Source organism: Choloepus didactylus, chromosome 14 (genome assembly GCF_015220235.1).
Source record: "Choloepus didactylus isolate mChoDid1 chromosome 14, mChoDid1.pri, whole genome shotgun sequence".
In the NCBI taxonomy this organism is placed as follows: Eukaryota; Metazoa; Chordata; class Mammalia; order Pilosa; family Megalonychidae; genus Choloepus; species Choloepus didactylus.
This window is the reverse complement of record NC_051320.1, coordinates 56,397,818-56,414,971: the sequence shown is the minus strand read 5'-3', so window position 1 is coordinate 56,414,971 and position 17,154 is coordinate 56,397,818. Positions and strand designations below refer to the sequence as shown.

Below are 17,154 nucleotides of genomic sequence, written 5' to 3'. Positions count from 1 at the left end.
TCTATTTTTTCTTTTGTTGCTTGTGCTTTGAGTGTGAGGTCTAAAAAGTGACCACCTAATACAAGGTCTTGAAAATGTTTCCCTACATTATCTTCTAGGAGTTTTATGCTACTGTCTTTTATATTGAGGTCTTTGATCCACTTGGAGTTAATTTTTGTGTAGGGTGTGAGGTAGGGGTCCTCTTTCATTCTTTTGGATATGGATATTCAACTCTCCCAGCCCCATTTGTTGCAAAGACTATTATGTCCCAGTTCACTGCTTTTGGGGGCCTTATCAAAGATCAGTCGGCCATAGATCTGGGGGTCTATCTCCGAATTCTCAATTCGATTTCATTGATCAATATGCTTGTCTTTGTGGCAGTACTATGCTGTTTTGACTACTGTGACTTTATAATAAGCCTCAAAGTCAGGTAGTGTAAGTCCTCCCACTTCATTTTTCTGTTTTAGAGTGTTTTTAACAATTCAAAGCATCTTCCATTTCCAAGTAAATTTCATAACCAGCTGTTCCAAGTCTGCAAAGTAGGTTGTTGGAATTTTGATTGAGATTGCATTGAATCTGTAGATGAGTTTGGGTAGAATTGACTTCTTAATGACATTTAGCCTTCCTATCTATGAACATGGGATATTTTTCCATCTTTTAAGGTCTGCTTCTATTTCTTTTAGTAGAGTTATATAGTTTTCTTTGTATAGGTCTTTTACATCTTTGGTTAAGTTTATTCCTAAGTACTTGATTTTTTTAGTTGCTATTGAAAATGGTATCTTTTTCTTGAGTGTCTCTTCACTTTGTTCATTTCTAGCATATAGAAACATTATTGACTTATGTGCATTAATCTCGTATCCCACTACTTTGCTAAATTTACTAGCTCTAGTAGCTGTATCATCAATTTCTCAGGGATTTCCAGATATAAGATCATATCATCTGCAAACAATGACAGTTTTTCTTCTTCCTTTCCAATTTGGATGCCTTTTATTTCTTTGTCTTTCCGGATTGCCCTGGCTAGCACTTCCAGCACAATGTTGAATGACATTGTTGACAGCGGGCATCCTTGTCTTGTTCCTGACCTTAGAGGGAAGGCTTTCAGTCTGTCACCATTGAGTACTATGCTGGCTGTGGGTTTTTCATATATGCTCTTTATCATATTGAGGAAGTTTCCTACAATTCCTACCTTTTGAAGTGTTTTTATCAAAAAGGGATGTTGGATTTTGTCGAATGCTTTTTCAGCATCTATTGAGATGATCATTTGATTTTTCCCTTTCTATTTGTTAATGTGTTGTAATACATTGATTGATTTTCTTATGTTGAACCATCCTTGGATGCCTGGAATGAACCTCACTTGGTCACGGTGTATGATTTTTTTTTAATGTGTCTTTGGATTCAATTTGCAAATATTTTGTTGAGAATTTTTGCATCTATATTCATTAGGGAGAAGGTCCTGTAGTTTTCCTTTTTTGTATCATCTTTGCCTGGTTTTGGTGTTAGATTAATGTTAGCGTCATAAAATGTGTTAGGTAGTATTCCATTTTCTTCAGTGTTTTGAAAGAGTTTAAGTAAGATTGGTGTCAGTTCTTTTTGGAAAGTTTGGTAGAATTCTCCTGTGAAGCCATCTGGTCCTAGGCATTTATTTGTGGGAAGTTTTTTGATGACTGATTGGATCTCTTTGCTTGTGATTGGTTGGTTGAAGTCTTCTATTTCTTCCCTGGTCAATCTAGGTTGTTCATATGTTTCTAGGAAATTGTCCATTTCCTCTACATTATCCAGTTTGTTGGCATACAGTTGTTCACAGTATCCTGTTATAATTGTTTAAATTTCTTTGGGATCTGCAGTAAGGTCACCTTTCTGATTCATTGTTTTGTTTATATGGGTCTTCTCTCTTTTTGATTTTGTCAGTCTTACTAGGGGCTTGTCAATCTTGTTGATCTTCTCAAAGAACCAACTTTTGGTGTTATTTATTCTCTCTATTGTTTTTCTGTTCTCTATGTCATTTATTTCTGCTTTAATCCTTGTTATTTCTTTTCTTCTACTTGGTTTAGGATTGGTTTGCTGTTCATTTTCTAGCTTCTTCAGTTGCTCCATTAGTTCTTTGATTTTAGCTCTTTCTGCCTTTTTGATGCTATAAATTTCCCCCTCGGTACCGTTTTTCCTGCATCCCATAGGTTTTGATATGCTGTGTTCTCGTTTTCATTCGTCTGTATATGTTTAGCAATTTCTCTTGCTTTTTCTTCTTTAACCCACTGATTGTTTAGGAGCGTGTTGTTTAACCTCCACGTATTTGTGAATTTTCTAAGCCTCTGATGGTTATTGACTTCTAATTGTAATCCATTGTGGTCAGAGAATGTGCTCTGAGTAATTTCAATTTTTTAAATTTATTGAGGCTTTTTTTATGTCCCAGCATGTGATCTATTCTGGAGAAAGTTCCATGAGCACTAGAGAAGAATGTGTATCCTGGTGATTTGGGATGTAATGTTCTATATGTGTCTGTTAAATCAAATTCATTTATCAGATTTTTTAGGTTTTTGGTTTCCTTATTGGTCTTCTTTCTGATTAATCTATCTATAGGAGAGAGTGTTATGTTGAAATCTCCCACAATTATTGTGGAAACATCAATTGCTTCCTTTAGTTTTGCCAGTGTTTGTCTCATATATTTTGTGGCACCTTGATTGGGTGTATAAACATTTATGATTGTTATTTCTTCTTGTTTAATTGCCCCTTTTATTAGTATGTAGTGGCCGCCTTTGTCTCTCATAACATCCTTGCATTTAAATCTATTGTATCTGGGATTGGTATTGCTACTCCTACTGTCTTTTGGCTGTAGCTTGCATGAAATGTTTTTTTCCGTCCTTTCACTTTCAATTTCTTTGTGTCCCTGTGTCTAAGATGAGTCTCTTGTATGTAACATATTGATGGTTCATATTTTTTGATCCATTCTGCCAATCTATATTTTCTAATTGGGGAGTTTAATCCATTTACATTCAGCGTTATTACTGTGAAGGCATTTCTTGAATCAGCCATCCTATCCTTTGGTTTATGTTTGTCAGATACGTTTTTTCCCTCTCTCTCTTAATGTCCTTTAACATACCCATGCTGTACCTCTTTAGTACTGAACCTTTCTCCATATTTCTCTCTCCTTTCTTGTTTCTCTGTCGGTAGGGCTGTCTTTAGTATCTCAAGTAGGGCAGGTCTCTTGTTAGCAAGTTCTCTCAGCACTTGTTTTTCTGTGAAAAATTTAAGCTCTCCCTCAGATTTGAAGGAGAACTTTGCTGAATAAAGAATTCTTGGTTGGAAATTTTTCTCTCAGAATTTTAAATATGTCATGCCACTGCCTTCTCACCTCCATGGTGGCTGCTGAGTAGTCACTACTGAGTCTTATGCTGTTTCCTTTGTAAGTGGTGAATTACTTTTCTCTTGCTGCTTTCAGAACTTCCTCCCCATAATTTCTGTTTCTTTTTATACTTCCAAATTCTTCATGCTCACCCGTTGTCTTCTAAATATCCTTTAGCTCTTTATCCGTATTTTCCTTCATCTCTTTGAATTGATTTAGGAAAAAAAAAGAAGGGACCTCCTTGCAGATCTAATGGGCTATTGAAATGCTAAGAGACAAGGAGTTTAGGGCCATTAAGGAACAATCAAGAAAGCAGAGAAAGGGGCTCTTCAGACAAGAGTCCTCGCCTTCTGGATTTGTATATGCACCTGATTCTTTTTCAGCCCTGCAATTCTCCGTTTTTTGTTCACTGGAACTCCAAAAAGTCTCTTTTTATTTTTGGTTTATTTTTGTGATTTTTTTGCTGTTTTTGCTAGCCCAATCTCCTCTCCTCCAGGCTGACTGCGCCCCGATTCTCCGGTGTCTGGTCTCAGTCTATCTATGTTTGGAGTCTTTGCTCAGCAGTCTGAGTTTTCAATCAGAGCTGCAACTGCAGTTCTCCCTCCTGGTTCACAGCATGGGACTGAGCCTGGCAGGGAGGGGCACGGGTCCCCTGTCCACGAGAACGTACAGATTTCGGTGATCTCAGCTGTTCCACGCATTCATGAGTGTTGTATGAAGTACCCAAAGTCAAATTGCTCTGCAGTGTCCAGTGTATGCAGTTCCTGGCTTTCTACCTACTGCTCTGGAGGAGTAACTAAAACCTACACCTCACCACTCTACCACCTTGCCCCACCCTCTCTAGCATATTTTTAATTTCTACTGCTGTGCTTTTCATCCCCATAATTTCTGTTTCTTTTTATACTTCCAAATCTTTATGCTCACCCATTGTCTTCTAAATATCCTTTAGCTCTTTGTCCATATTTCCGTTCATCTCTTTGAATTGATTTAGGAAATTTGTCTGAACTTCTTTGATTAGTTGTTCTAAATTCTTTGTCTCCTCTGAAGTTTTAATTTGTTCCCTTAATTGAGCCATATCTTCCTGTTTTTTAATATGGCTTGTAATTTTTTCCTGATGTCTAGGCATCTGATTATCTTGATGGGTTATCTCTAAAGGTCCGTTTCTCCCTCTATTCTAGGGTTTTATTGTTGATTGGCGTTTTGTTAATGCTTTTCTTTGACACTTGGTCCAACTTATTCTAGACCTTCAGAATAGCTCTTGTTTAACTCTTCAGATTTTCTCAGCTCTTCTTTACCTGATTCTTGCCCTGGATATGCAGTACAGTTTTTAAGATTGTACTTTTTGTGCAATTGTTTCGCCTCCACCAGAAAGCTTCCTTTCCTCTGTTCTTTCTCTGGGAATCTTGATCTGTTTGGTTTCTTTTTGTGAAGAATTTTCTCCCCAGCTCTATGGTTTGCTTAAATTCTCTCCTTTAGTGTCCTCTTTTCTTTATACTTTTCAGTTCTGGGACCCATTCTGTCCTACAGTGGTTCAGTATACCTCCCTCCTCCTTTTTCTCTCCTGTGAGGATTTTCTGCCTCCAGTTCCTTTCCCATTAGGGTATCCCATGGCTGGGAGCCAGATGGAGTCAATCCACAAAGGTGGGTCACTCCAGAAAAGTCTGTTTTGCATTAAGGTGATCCAGCCAACAATAAGTGGATTTAGTGAACATATCACCTTGCCCACAGTTTTGCCATGTTCTCTTCCAACACCCCACCCTCATGCCCCACTCCTGGGGCCCCTTTTGTATGCAGCACAACTTAGTTTCCACTCTGGGTTTCTTCAGACTTGGGTCCCTGTGCCTGGATATGTGTAGGATCCTGACTTGTAGTCTGTGTCCATGCAGGAGGGACTGGTGCCTCTGCGTGACTCCCAAGCTGAGCAGAATGAAGTAAAGGGGAGGGTAATAAACCTGTGGGTCTACGACAGAAATTTCCTACCTGATATTTTTCTGTTTCTGCTGTTCAGCTTTGTGGAGTCCTTCTCCAGTTTTTACTGTCCTCCAGAGTTCTAAGCAAGTAGGATTTGTCCTTTTATTTGCTGATTCTTTAGGGAGGCTTTTCTAGGGGATGTCTCATGTTGCCATGTGGATGATGTCACTATCTATGTCTTCTGATAATGCAATAAACTTAACTCTAAAAAATTATATCTTGCCCATCTTTAAAAATTTCTTAATCGTTTTACATGTTGTGAAAAGCAAAATAGAACTTTGTAGCAATTTAATTGCACTTTTGATCCAGCAGAGATGAACAAAATGAAATAAAACATTTTTAATGGAAAATAAAATGAAATTGATAACTGTTGTTTCTTTTTGATAAGGTAATTTATTAGAGGCAGGAGGTCAAGAAATATAAGAAACAGTAATTTCTAAATTAGTAATTTTCTAAATGACATCATTGTCTTGGTTTAATTTAGCTTTACCAAATCTTACTCACTTCATTTTTCATTACAGGCATATCCCATTCACCACAACAAATCAGAACAATGTCTTACGTTTTCGTAAATGATTCTTCTCAGACAAATGTGCCCTTGCTCCAAGCCTGCATTGATGGAGACTTTAACTATTCTAAACGGCTTTTGGAAAGTGGCTTTGACCCAAATATTCGAGACAGCAGGGGCAGAACAGGCCTTCACCTGGCGGCAGCCCGAGGAAATGTAGACATCTGCCAGCTGTTGCATAAATTTGGTGCTGATCTTCTGGCCACAGAATATCAAGGAAACACAGCTCTTCACCTCTGTGGCCATGTGGATACTATTCAGTTCTTAGTTTCCAATGGACTCAAAATTGATATTTGGTAAGTTCTCTGTGGATTTTGAAGTCTACTCATTTCTTCCCATCAGTCTCACAACCCATGTTCAGATCTCTGAGTGTGCTGATTTTGTAGCCACATTGATGAGTTGTAATGGCAAGTTCAGAAAGGCATTGAGGACAGTGTAATTTGGTTAGGGGAGTTGATTGCTAGATTTATGCTGAAGCAATATGACTTTTTCTATGAACATAGTGCAGTTTCTGCTACTAATTAATTATTTGTATGTTGTGAGACAAGGGAAAAGAAGAAAGGAATGAACTTTTGTCAAAATGTGGGTTGGACACTGAATTCACTTATGTTAGCTCATTTAATCCTCAGTATGAATAACTCTTGCAGTAGGTGTTAACTTCATTTTACAGATAAAATAGTTGAGACAAGAACAGTTAGATGGCTTGAGAAGGTTATACCACTTGTAAATGACAGGACTGGAATTTGAACCAAGTTCCACCTGACTCTAGAGCTCATGTACCTCTGTCATACACTATGCTAGCTTTGTAATGTCTCTGGGCCTCAGCTTCCTTTCTATACCAAAGAATTTCAGGAAGTTGTATTTTTTTGTTTGTTTGTTTTAAAAACACCCTGTCTCTAGAGTGGGAAAGATGTCAGGCTACCTTTAAAACTGAACTTGACCTTTAAATTATAGTTACATGCTGCCCTAATTTTATAGGTGTTACCATTAATGCCTTTGAATCTGAATAAGCCAGTAAATGTTTTTAACCACTACAGGACAGCCTGTGGTAGAACTGACTGCAGGATTTAGTCTGATTTGGGTTCTCTCCTATTACTATCTTTGGGTTTGTTTGGCTGAGCAGCTGGTAGAAGCTCATACTATTAAATAAATAAATGTCCTCCAGACCAGATACTTACCTTGCACAGCATGTGACATAAGTATCCTTTGGTTGAGACACCCCCTATCCCCCACCCCCACCCCCCCCTTTTAAAGCTCTTCCATGCAACCTCCAATTTATAACTTTCTGAAGTTTTGGGAGGTTTGGGAAGTTCTTTTAAAAAGAAAAGAAAAGAAAAGAAACCTGTCACTTAAAAAGAATTTAAATGTTCTCTCTTTTCCTTCCAGAAAAATGTTGAAAATAAATAGTTGGGTTAACCAAAGCAGTTCATTTGGCTACTTTTTTTTTTTTTTTTTTTTTTTTAAGTTCTTAGACTTTTTTATATATACTTTTCCCACAAACTGTAAATTTCAATTATAAGTGAATCAAGGAGTTGACGTCCTAATTAATTTCTGAGAAAATGCTCTTTTTTTTTTAATCCTGTCTTTTGCTTATATATTTCTTTATTCCTTTTCCCTGAAATGGAAAAATAAAACAGGTTAATTCAAAATTCAAATTCTGGCTTAATCATTGGTTCTGCTCTAGGTTTTAAATCATTGTGACCATCCCTTTTTCACTGAGATCATCACAGATGGATACTAACAATATAATATAATTACTATGCCAGCCTCTTTATTTTTATGAACTTTTTTTTTAGCAATCATCAAGGCGCTACACCCTTAGTTCTGGCAAAGCGCAGGGGAGTGAATAAAGATGTCATCCGATTGCTGGAATCTTTGGAAGAACAGGAGGTAAAAGGATTTAACAGAGGAACCCACTCAAAACTGGAGACCATGCAGACGGCCGAGAGTGAAAGGTATGTGAGGTAATTTTTTTAAGGGGCAAGTCATTTTAAATACCTGGATCTTTTGTGGTGGCTATGTGCGCTTTATATTCTTTTGCTTTCAAGTATATAGCTTTGCTACTTTTTTTTGAACTTTATTTCAGTCCTTATGGCTCCCACTCACAATTGGGAAACTATAAACAGAAAATTCTTAAGTGCCCATATGGACAAAATATTCTGTTAGCCACTGTGCAAGGAAGGGAACCTTCCATATTGGCAGCACAAGGGAGAGGAGGTAGTTAAGAGCTGAACATGAGGGGAGGAAAGAGTAATTTGAGAATTTTAAGTACAGGTCATAAAACAAGTGGAATTTCAAAAAAAGGAGGAGATAGATGGGAAATGCCAAGAACTTGGATAATATTAGGAAAGACCAAAAAGTTTCAAGGGTAGGGAAGTTGGAGTCTTGAAAAGTGAAAACAGAAGGGGGAGTGTAATACAGGATTTAAAGGGGGGAAACACATGCACAATTCAGTAATGTGGAAGTGGTGTTCACATGAGTTAAGAACAAATGAAATGTGGGCTCGTATAAGTGAAGCTAAGACCCTGACAGGGTCCCTAAATTTATTATCACTTCTCATCTAGAAGCAGTTAAGAACACAGTTCAGGTAGCTCAAAAAAGGTGGCAAAGCATCTTTGTCCTTGACTCACTGGCTCATCAGGTAAGGTCTCTAGCCAGACTTGATTATACTAGCATGTAGTTTGGTTTGAGCACTAGGGAGTTTCAGCCTTCTAGATTATAGTAGTGAGGTAAGAATTATGATGAGCTTACTATAGTCTCTTCCCAAATTTTTTGGTAGAATAAAGAAAACAAACAAGGGCCCACACCAGCCAGTGACCCAGTAGCCAACTGACCAGGACTTGGATTTAGAATCACATAGACCACTTAGATCATTGGATTCATTGTTGGGATCATTGTTTCTGTAAGTTTTAAATTAAATCCTCCCTGTTTTTCATAGCTAACCCTTCATTTGATTCCTTTGTACTCAGGATTGCTTTCCTTCCTCTTTATGTGGTCCTTGGGGACCATTAAGTCCACTTTTAAGCTTAGTTCTATTTTGTTTAGATACTTTCAAAGCACTTATACTGTCCAAAAGAAATTAAAGAGCTTTTCTTCTAAAAGAGTAAGTGCTCCTAATGAGTTATCACTGGAATCTGACAGGGAGATATAATAAGCAAGAAGTCAAAGCTTTATGATAGTGCAAAATATTCCCTCTCCTGTGTCATTTTAAGTGAACCATACTCTTGTACTTTACTCTTGTTATTGTTGTGGAATACAGTTAATGCCATTGTATTCTGCTGCTTCTTCAGTCCGTAGAACTTGAAGTGTTTAGAATTTTCTGAAGGATCTTGTCTAATGTTCCCTCTTGAAAGTGCTTTAGTAGCAGAGTAGGAGGAAGCTCCCAGGACGAGGGAGAGGGGACACTGCCTGCCCTGAGAGCTCAGGCCCCTGGGGAACAGCCAGGATGGCCGCAGAGAAGGGAGTTCCCTTGGTCTTTAGGCTGCTGACATTCTTTCAGGGTAGTAAGATGAAGTCAGGTTGTGCCAGTTTGAATATATTGTGTCCCCCAAATGCCATTATGTTTTATGTAATCTTTTGTGGGCAGACGTTATCAGTGTTGATTAGATTGAGTGTTTCTGTGGAGATGCGCCCCACCCAACTGAGAGTGATGACTCTAATTGGATAATTTCCATGGAGTGTTGGCCCGCCCATTGGGTGGGCCTTCATCAGTGGAGCCATATAAATGGGCTGAAAAACAGAAGGAACTCGGTGCAGCTGTGAGTGATGTTTTGAAGAGGAGCTACAGCCAAGAGGGACACTTTGGAGAAAGCACAGGAGCTGCAGATGAGACACATTTTGAAGAAGGCCGTTAGAAGCAGACTCTTGCTCCAGAGAAGCTAAGAGAGGACAGATACCCCAAGTGCAACTAAGGGTGACATTTTTGAGGAACTGCAGCCTAGAGAGGAACATCCTGGGAGAAAGCCATTTTGAAACCAGAACTTTGGAGCAGACGCCAGCCACGTGCCTTCCCAGCTAACAGAGATTTTCCAGACACCATTGGCCATCCTCCAGTGAAGGTACCCGATTGTGGATGTGTTACCTTGGACACTTTATGGCCTTTAGACTGTAATTGTATAACCAAATAAACCCCCTTTTATAAAAGCCAATCCATGTCTGGTGTTTTGCATTCCGGCAGCATTAGCAAACCAGAACACAGGTCTCCTGTGTTTTCGAAAATAAATGGGCCTCATAGTCTTCCCAAATTTTAATCTGAAGATGCATTTCATGCCCTTTTCTCCTCACTTGTATCCTCCGAATGGACAGTCAGAATGCCATGAGCAGATTAATAACATTGAGTTAACATAGTATTTGTTCAAGTTCTTGTTGCTTCAGAATGACTTAAAGTTTATTTTCATCTTTGTATAAAATATTAAATTTCTTCAAACTTTTTTACCATGAAAAATGTCCAAGAATGTGTTTTTTATGGGTGTATTTTTGGAATCTTTATTTTGTCAGTAGCCAGTTTCTTGGCACCTGTTTATCAGCAATTCACTTAACTTTATTTTGCTTCAGTTGTGATTACTTATTAACTAAGAAATGATGAGTCAGCTCAGTATGAAATACTTGGCGCCTGCTTCCTTCACATACCTGCCATTTCACTTCGGTATGAGAATTTGTACTATTAACACTGTGTGCCAGTTTGAATATATTATGTCCCCCCAAACGAAGTTATCTTTGATGCAATCTTGTGGGGCAGACATATTAGTGGGGATTAAGTTGGAACGTTTGGATTAGGTTGTTTGCATGGAAATGTGCCCCACCCAACTGTAGGTGATGACTCTGATTGGATATTTCCATGGAGGTGTGGCCCCGCCCATTCAGGGTGGGCCTTGATCAGTGGAGCCATATAAATGAGCTGACGGGCAGAGGGAACTCAGTGCAGCTGTGAGTGACATTTTGAAGAGGAGACACAGCCAACAGGGACACTCTGAAGAACACCCAGAAGCTGAGAGAGGAACTGCAGTTTGAAGACAGCCGTTGAAAGCAGACTCTTGCCCCAGAGAAGCTAAGAGAGGACAAATACCCCAAGTGCAACTAAGAGTGACATTTTTGAGGAACTGCAGCCTAGAGAGGAATGTCCTGGGAGAAAGCCATTTTGAAACCAGAGCTTTGGAGCAGACGCCAGCCACGTGCCTTGCCAGCTAACAGAGGTTTTCCAGATGCCATTGGCCATCCTCCAGTGAAGGTACCTGATTGCTGATGTGTTACCTTGGACACTTTACGGCCTTAAGACTGTAACTGTGTAACCAGATAAACCCCTTTTATAAAAGCCAATCCATTTCTGGTGTTTTGTATTCCGGCAGCATTAGCAAACTAGAACACAGTGTTATATAAAGCTGTTTCTTCAAAAAATGAATTAATACTTGTGCTACCTGGTTTTCCTGTCCTATTCTGCCCCTCGGTTTGATGGTGGAAATGCTGTCGTTGATGCTGAAATTAAAAAGCTTAAAGGCAATGTCATTAGTCATTAGAGAAATGCTAATCAAAACCGCACTGAGATACACTTCACACCCGCAAGGATAGCAATAATCAAAAAGATAGACAGTAAGAAGTGTTGGCAAGGATGTAGAGAAATTAAGACCCTCATACATTGCTGATGGGAATGTAAAATGATGCAGCTGCTTTGGAAAACAGTTTGGCAGCTCCTCAAATAGTTAATCATAGAGTTATTATATGATATACAATCCAGCAATTCCACTCCTAGGTATTTACCCTAATGGAATTGTAACCATATGTTCACATAAAAACTCGTACATGAATGTTCATAGCAGCCTTATTCATCATAGCCAGAAGTGGAAACAACCAAATAAATGTCCATCAGCTGATGAAAGGATAAACAAAAAGTATGTATATATCCATACAATGGAATATTATTCAGTCATAAAAAGAAATGAAGTACTATTACATGATGATGTATCTTAAAACCTTGAAAACATGCCAAGTGAAAGAAATCAGTCACAGAAAAACACATATTGCATGATTCCATTTATATGGTGTCCAGAATAGGCAAATCCATGGAGATAGAAAATAGATTATTTGTTGCCTGGAGATGGGGGAAAGTGAGAGTGAGGAATGACTGAATAGAAGGGGTTAAGGAAGGGGTTTCTTATTGGGATGATGAAAATGTTCTGGAGTTAGTGGTGATGTTTGCATAACTTTGTGAATATACTAAAAAAGACTGAATTGTATACTTTTTTAAAAGGGTGAATTTTACATGTGAATTATCTCAAAAATGTGAAAAAAAAACTTAAAAGGGTTGCCTAGCATGTGGCATTATACAGAGCTGGGAAATGATTAACCTTTTCTGGAAGAGAGATAAAACAACATTTTATAATGTATTTATTAGAATACTTTCCATTTCCTCTAAAAATCAAATTGATGACAAATATTTCTTCACTTTCCCATTTTATCTTAAGTTTAATTTACTTTCTATTTTAGTTTGTTGAGGACAAATGGGAGGACAAAGACAGTGTAGTTGATACATGTAAAATATATATACACAACACACACACATACCATTATGTTAGAGTCAGGTATCCCCTGGAGAGAAGAAAACATTTAATGAAGTCTCTATAGAAAATCATGATTGGCAGAGCTTCATGAGCTCCTAGAGAATGCTCAACCAGATCCTCATTTTGTATCTAACATCTTTGAGCATGAGGGCATGTCAGCTCGAACATATGCAATAAATTTTATTTAGGTCAAAATAAACTTCTCCTGGATTTCTTTATTTATGGTTTTACTTGATTAGGGCATCTCAAAATGCTCAACTTGTTTGAGCTTTCTTAAATTTCTATATTGTTGTAGATTCCCACTGCAAATCTCTTTTCTTATTCAGAGAATAAACATATTCTAAGACAAAAAAGAAAAAAAAAAGAGTTTGGATGTCAAACGTACAGCCCATTGGGAAGTAAGCTTCCCATGATTAGAGAAGACCTCTTATACTAGTAAAGGCTGAAGGACCTCCGGTTATCAGTCCAAGAAGTAAAATAAAGTTGTAGAATTTTTAAAACTGCCACTGTTGCATGTATCTACTCCAGGTTCCTGGTGACAATGTTATATTGTTTTGATTGTTCTGTGCCCAGATGGTTGAAAGAATATGAAGAGAATATGAAGAGAATGGGTTAAGGAAGGGTAATAATGAATGACCTTCTATAAGCAACAGAGGTGATACATCTGATGATGGCCGTTGTGGCTCTAAATGATACTGGGACTGCGTGTTGTGAGATGACTTGGTGCTCATCCCTCAGAGCTTCCGGTTTGTCACAGTGTAGCCTTCCAGATACCAAAGTCAAATACACCGTTTCCTATTTGTAGCAGTCATATTTTTCATTGATACAGTTCTGAAAACCAGAATCAATGTTTTCATCAACCTTTTTTCAACTAATGCAGAAGGGAGATTGAACAACTTCTGCATTATTGTAGAAGATAGAACTAAAACCAGTAGAAGGAAACTATAAAGAAGAAAGAATTTCTAACAACCAGACCAGTCCAGAGAGATGTTCAACAAACACACTTAATAGTAAGGATTACAGTTAAAGAAGGAATTTCTTGATTGGTCAGACTGTTGAACTAAATTAATAGAAGTCCCTTTTAACTTTAAGATGTAAACAATATTTAGAAATGATTTTTTAGATTTATCCATCTTTGTTTACATCTATTAATATGAATTCTCAAATTATGTATCTTCATTTTGAACTCTTCTAAATTTTAAATAATCAGATATGTTTTGGTTTAGTATCTGATGGAAACAGCTCATTCAACTTTTTTCAAGACTTCTGTTGCGACCTCTTTATTAGAAAAGAATTTTTAACATTGACTCTGCTAGATACGAAATCAAGAAACATAATTATTTACAGTCTAAGATAGACGGTCCTGACACATGCAGGTATATAAATCATTGTGTGTGTGTGTGTGTGTGTGTGTGTGCATACATTGTCTTGAAAGTGTTGGGTTGGAGAACTGGTCTTTTCTAGATAGGACAGTCCCTATTGTTTCATAAGTATTGCAAGTATTCTCTTTCATTCTTTCCTCACAGTGCCATGGAAAGCCATTCTCTCCTCAATCCCAACCTACAGCAAGGTGAAGGAGTCCTTTCCAGCTTCCGAACCACATGGCAGGAGTTTGTAGAGGATCTGGGCTTCTGGCGGGTGTTGCTCTTGATCTTTGTCATTGCCTTGCTGTCTCTTGGCATTGCCTACTACGTGAGTGGGGTGCTGCCCTTCGTGGAAAACCAACCTGAACTGGTGCATTAAAGGATCTCATGGAAGATAGACGGCAAATACCCATCCTGGCTTCTAACATTGGTTCTTAGTTTTTCAAAATTCCTCTCTTAGTGCAGGGCAGTGAGGGCTGTACTTTGTTTTTTGTTTTTGTTTTTGTTTTTGTTGCATTTTTACTTATTGTAATCCTTTTAGAAGAATGATGTGTTCCTTTTAACTACAAACTGTAGTCAAGTATGCTGCATTCTAAAGCTACCGCTGACTCGGCCTGACTTCTTAGGAAAGCCTACACATTAGCCTTGTTTGATAAAAACTTGGAAATGACTAGAGAATAAAAAAAACAAAAAGAAGAGTCTAGGAGGTCCTTGCTGTAGAAACTTTACCCTAATATAGGGCCAGTTAAAGTGAAGTGTTCAAAAAGAAAAAGGTTTTCTTATATAATTAGATTGTGTGCGTCGTGGTTTTTCTTTGTTTCTTTTATTTTTTTGCAGGAGCCCCCTTTTTTAAATTTACTTTTTCTGGGGATAGGGAAGAGAATGAAACATTTACTTCAAATTAAAACTTGAAGCACTTTTATCAAATCCTGTACAGTAAATTAATATAGTTAGAATCTGTTTGGTTTATTTCAGTAGTTTTCAAACCTAGTCATAGAATAAACCAAACTTTTGAAAATGAGCTATTTTTTCTTCAAAAATGATTGATTCAATCTTAATATTTATTTGTTTTTAAGATAATTTTGACTTTTTGGTAAACTGCTTTGCTTTTTGTTAATATTTGTGAAAAGAAACTTGAGGAGGTCATTTTTGTTCACTTTTCAATTTCTCCTAGCATTTTATTTCAAAAGTATTCTATTCATCAAAAATATAGTCAGAAACCCTTTTTCTACTCAATAGTTCGCAGGGAAAAAATAATTGTGATATTTAACTGTCACTATAATTCTGTAGTGCTATTTATTTTAGTGAAAAATTCAGTTCTGTAAGCTAGCTGTGCTGTCACAGTTGTATCATAGTTCATAATTATTTCATGTTATATATAATCCTGTTAGAGCCCTTTTAGAATTTTCATAACAATCCCATCCACATCAGTAATTCTCTGATGGCAAGACTGATGGGATATTTCTGAGTTAACAGTGCAGAACTGTATTGTATTGAGTTATCGTAAACTCTTGAACGGTAATATTATGTAAATTGAAATCTGGCTCCCAAACTATATTGCTGTTTCAGCAGTATATTTGAAGGCCTCTTTTGTTAATATTTCTGTAATGTATAAATCACATTCTTAGGTTATTACAAAAAGAATATGAAGGCTTGAAATTATTCATTGGGTGAAGTCAGAAAATTATACTAAAAGAACTAATGGTTTTATTTTTAAAACAAAGGCATCTAAGCTACTGCTAATTGAGTTGTTGCTAGAATTAGAAATTATAGTTTAGAATACAGTGGTATTTCTGTGATTCTTTTTGCTTAATTTCTGTTTTGTATTTATGTGTCTCATATTTGAGGCTTTTTCTTTTATGTGGCTTTATCCTATCTTAAAGAGCTGTTTTAAAATTCCTGATTAACTGGCTGCTTCAGGATCAGCTTTTCAGGATCAACTTGCAGAGTCTTGCTTTTAGGTTAAATACAAACAAAATAAATCATAGTCATAAATACAGCAAAAAAAAAAAAAGAGCTGGCTTTAGAATGGAGAATGCTAAAACAACTCATTTGAAGTATATTCAGAATGAAAACTTTGGAATTAGCTTTATATTTGTTTGTAAAACTAAACAGATATGCAGAATTGGTCAATATATATAAATATATTGAATTTTTTAAAGTTTTAAGATTAATGTTTCCTTTTAAGTGCTGATCGTTGTATTATTCTATTCTCTGTATTCAATAATGCCACCAATAAATGTGTTTCTAAATCCCTTAATCACCATCCGGTTTCTTAGTATATCATTGTTTTTCTTTTACTTGGGGGATTTTTATAATGGGTTGCAATTAACTGTTAAAAAACAGAGCTTCTTTTCAAACCTGATGTAATCAGTATATTGAGTTTCAAGTATGTTTGCCTTTTAAATGCTCTGAAACTGTTTGGGGTTGATTCTGGGTTTAAGAGTGGTAATAACTATCGTGATTAAACACCTCCTGATAATACAAGTCACTTTACATGCATTTACACACATCTCATTTCATCCTTCTCCCTCCCTGCCTTAGCTACAACATTCACATTTTATAAGACAAGGAAACTGACTCAGGGAAGGTTAAGTAACTTGTCCAAGGTCAGACAGGAAGGAGTGGAACAGGGATTCCAGATTGAGGTTCTAGCCCCACTCATAAAGGTTTGCTCTTTACCTGTGCCTGGCTTTCTGTCATGAATCTGGAAATGGAAACATGTTTCCCTGGGGCCTCTCCCTGGTTCTGTCTCAGAAGTAGTGCATCTTACTAAATTTTCCACTCCTGTGCTCCTCCTCCCATAATGTACCATTTTAACACATCCCCTCTCTCAGTGTTACCAGCCTTCAAAATCAATCTCAAACTTGAGCATTTTCAGGAAACCTTCCATAGTTAACCATATCTCACGTCTACTTTTCTCCTGACATTTCCTCACCACCTACCAACTTAGTTTTATTATATTTGCTCTGCGTTTCTTGATCTGTTCCTGTGTAAACATGTGGGAGTTTTGTCTCCTTTGTCTCTTTAACTATAAGCTCCATGACAGCAGAGACTTAGAATATTTTTACTACCCCATCTGTCCACAGTGCAATCTATAGTTCTTTTTGTACACAAATACTGATTGTATTGCTTTTTTACCTGTAGCTTTTTTTTTGCCCCTTCAGATGAACTTTCACATTTTCTGCCCCCCAAAACTGCTCATGTGAACATTGCTAGCCATTCTTATTCCAAAATGTGACTGTCACTCGATGGATGAACTACACAGTCTCATACTTTGCAGCTCCTTATGTAAATGAGGCTTTCAGCCAGCATGGCCTGCCACTTGGCCTAGAAGCCCACCAGGACCAAAATTCACCCTTTTTTTTTGGTTGTTGT

The 17,154-nt window shown here is 37.3% G+C and overlaps 1 protein-coding gene across 2 annotated transcripts in view; it reads left to right on the top strand.

Annotated features, from left to right (window-relative positions):
- The window catches only part of ANKRD46 (ankyrin repeat domain 46), a 68,493-nt gene extending 52,670 nt beyond the window's left edge, over window positions 1-15,823 (top strand). For both annotated transcript variants that reach the window (XM_037803343.1, XM_037803342.1), the window contains 3 exons: window positions 5,812-6,154; window positions 7,655-7,813; window positions 13,939-15,823. In XM_037803343.1, the coding sequence (XP_037659271.1) occupies window positions 5,844-6,154; window positions 7,655-7,813; window positions 13,939-14,155 (687 nt within the window). In that variant the 5' untranslated portion in view covers window positions 5,812-5,843 and the 3' untranslated portion in view covers window positions 14,156-15,823. The remainder of the gene's footprint in view (window positions 1-5,811; window positions 6,155-7,654; window positions 7,814-13,938) is intronic.
- The last annotated feature ends 1,331 nt before the right edge of the window (window positions 15,824-17,154 follow it).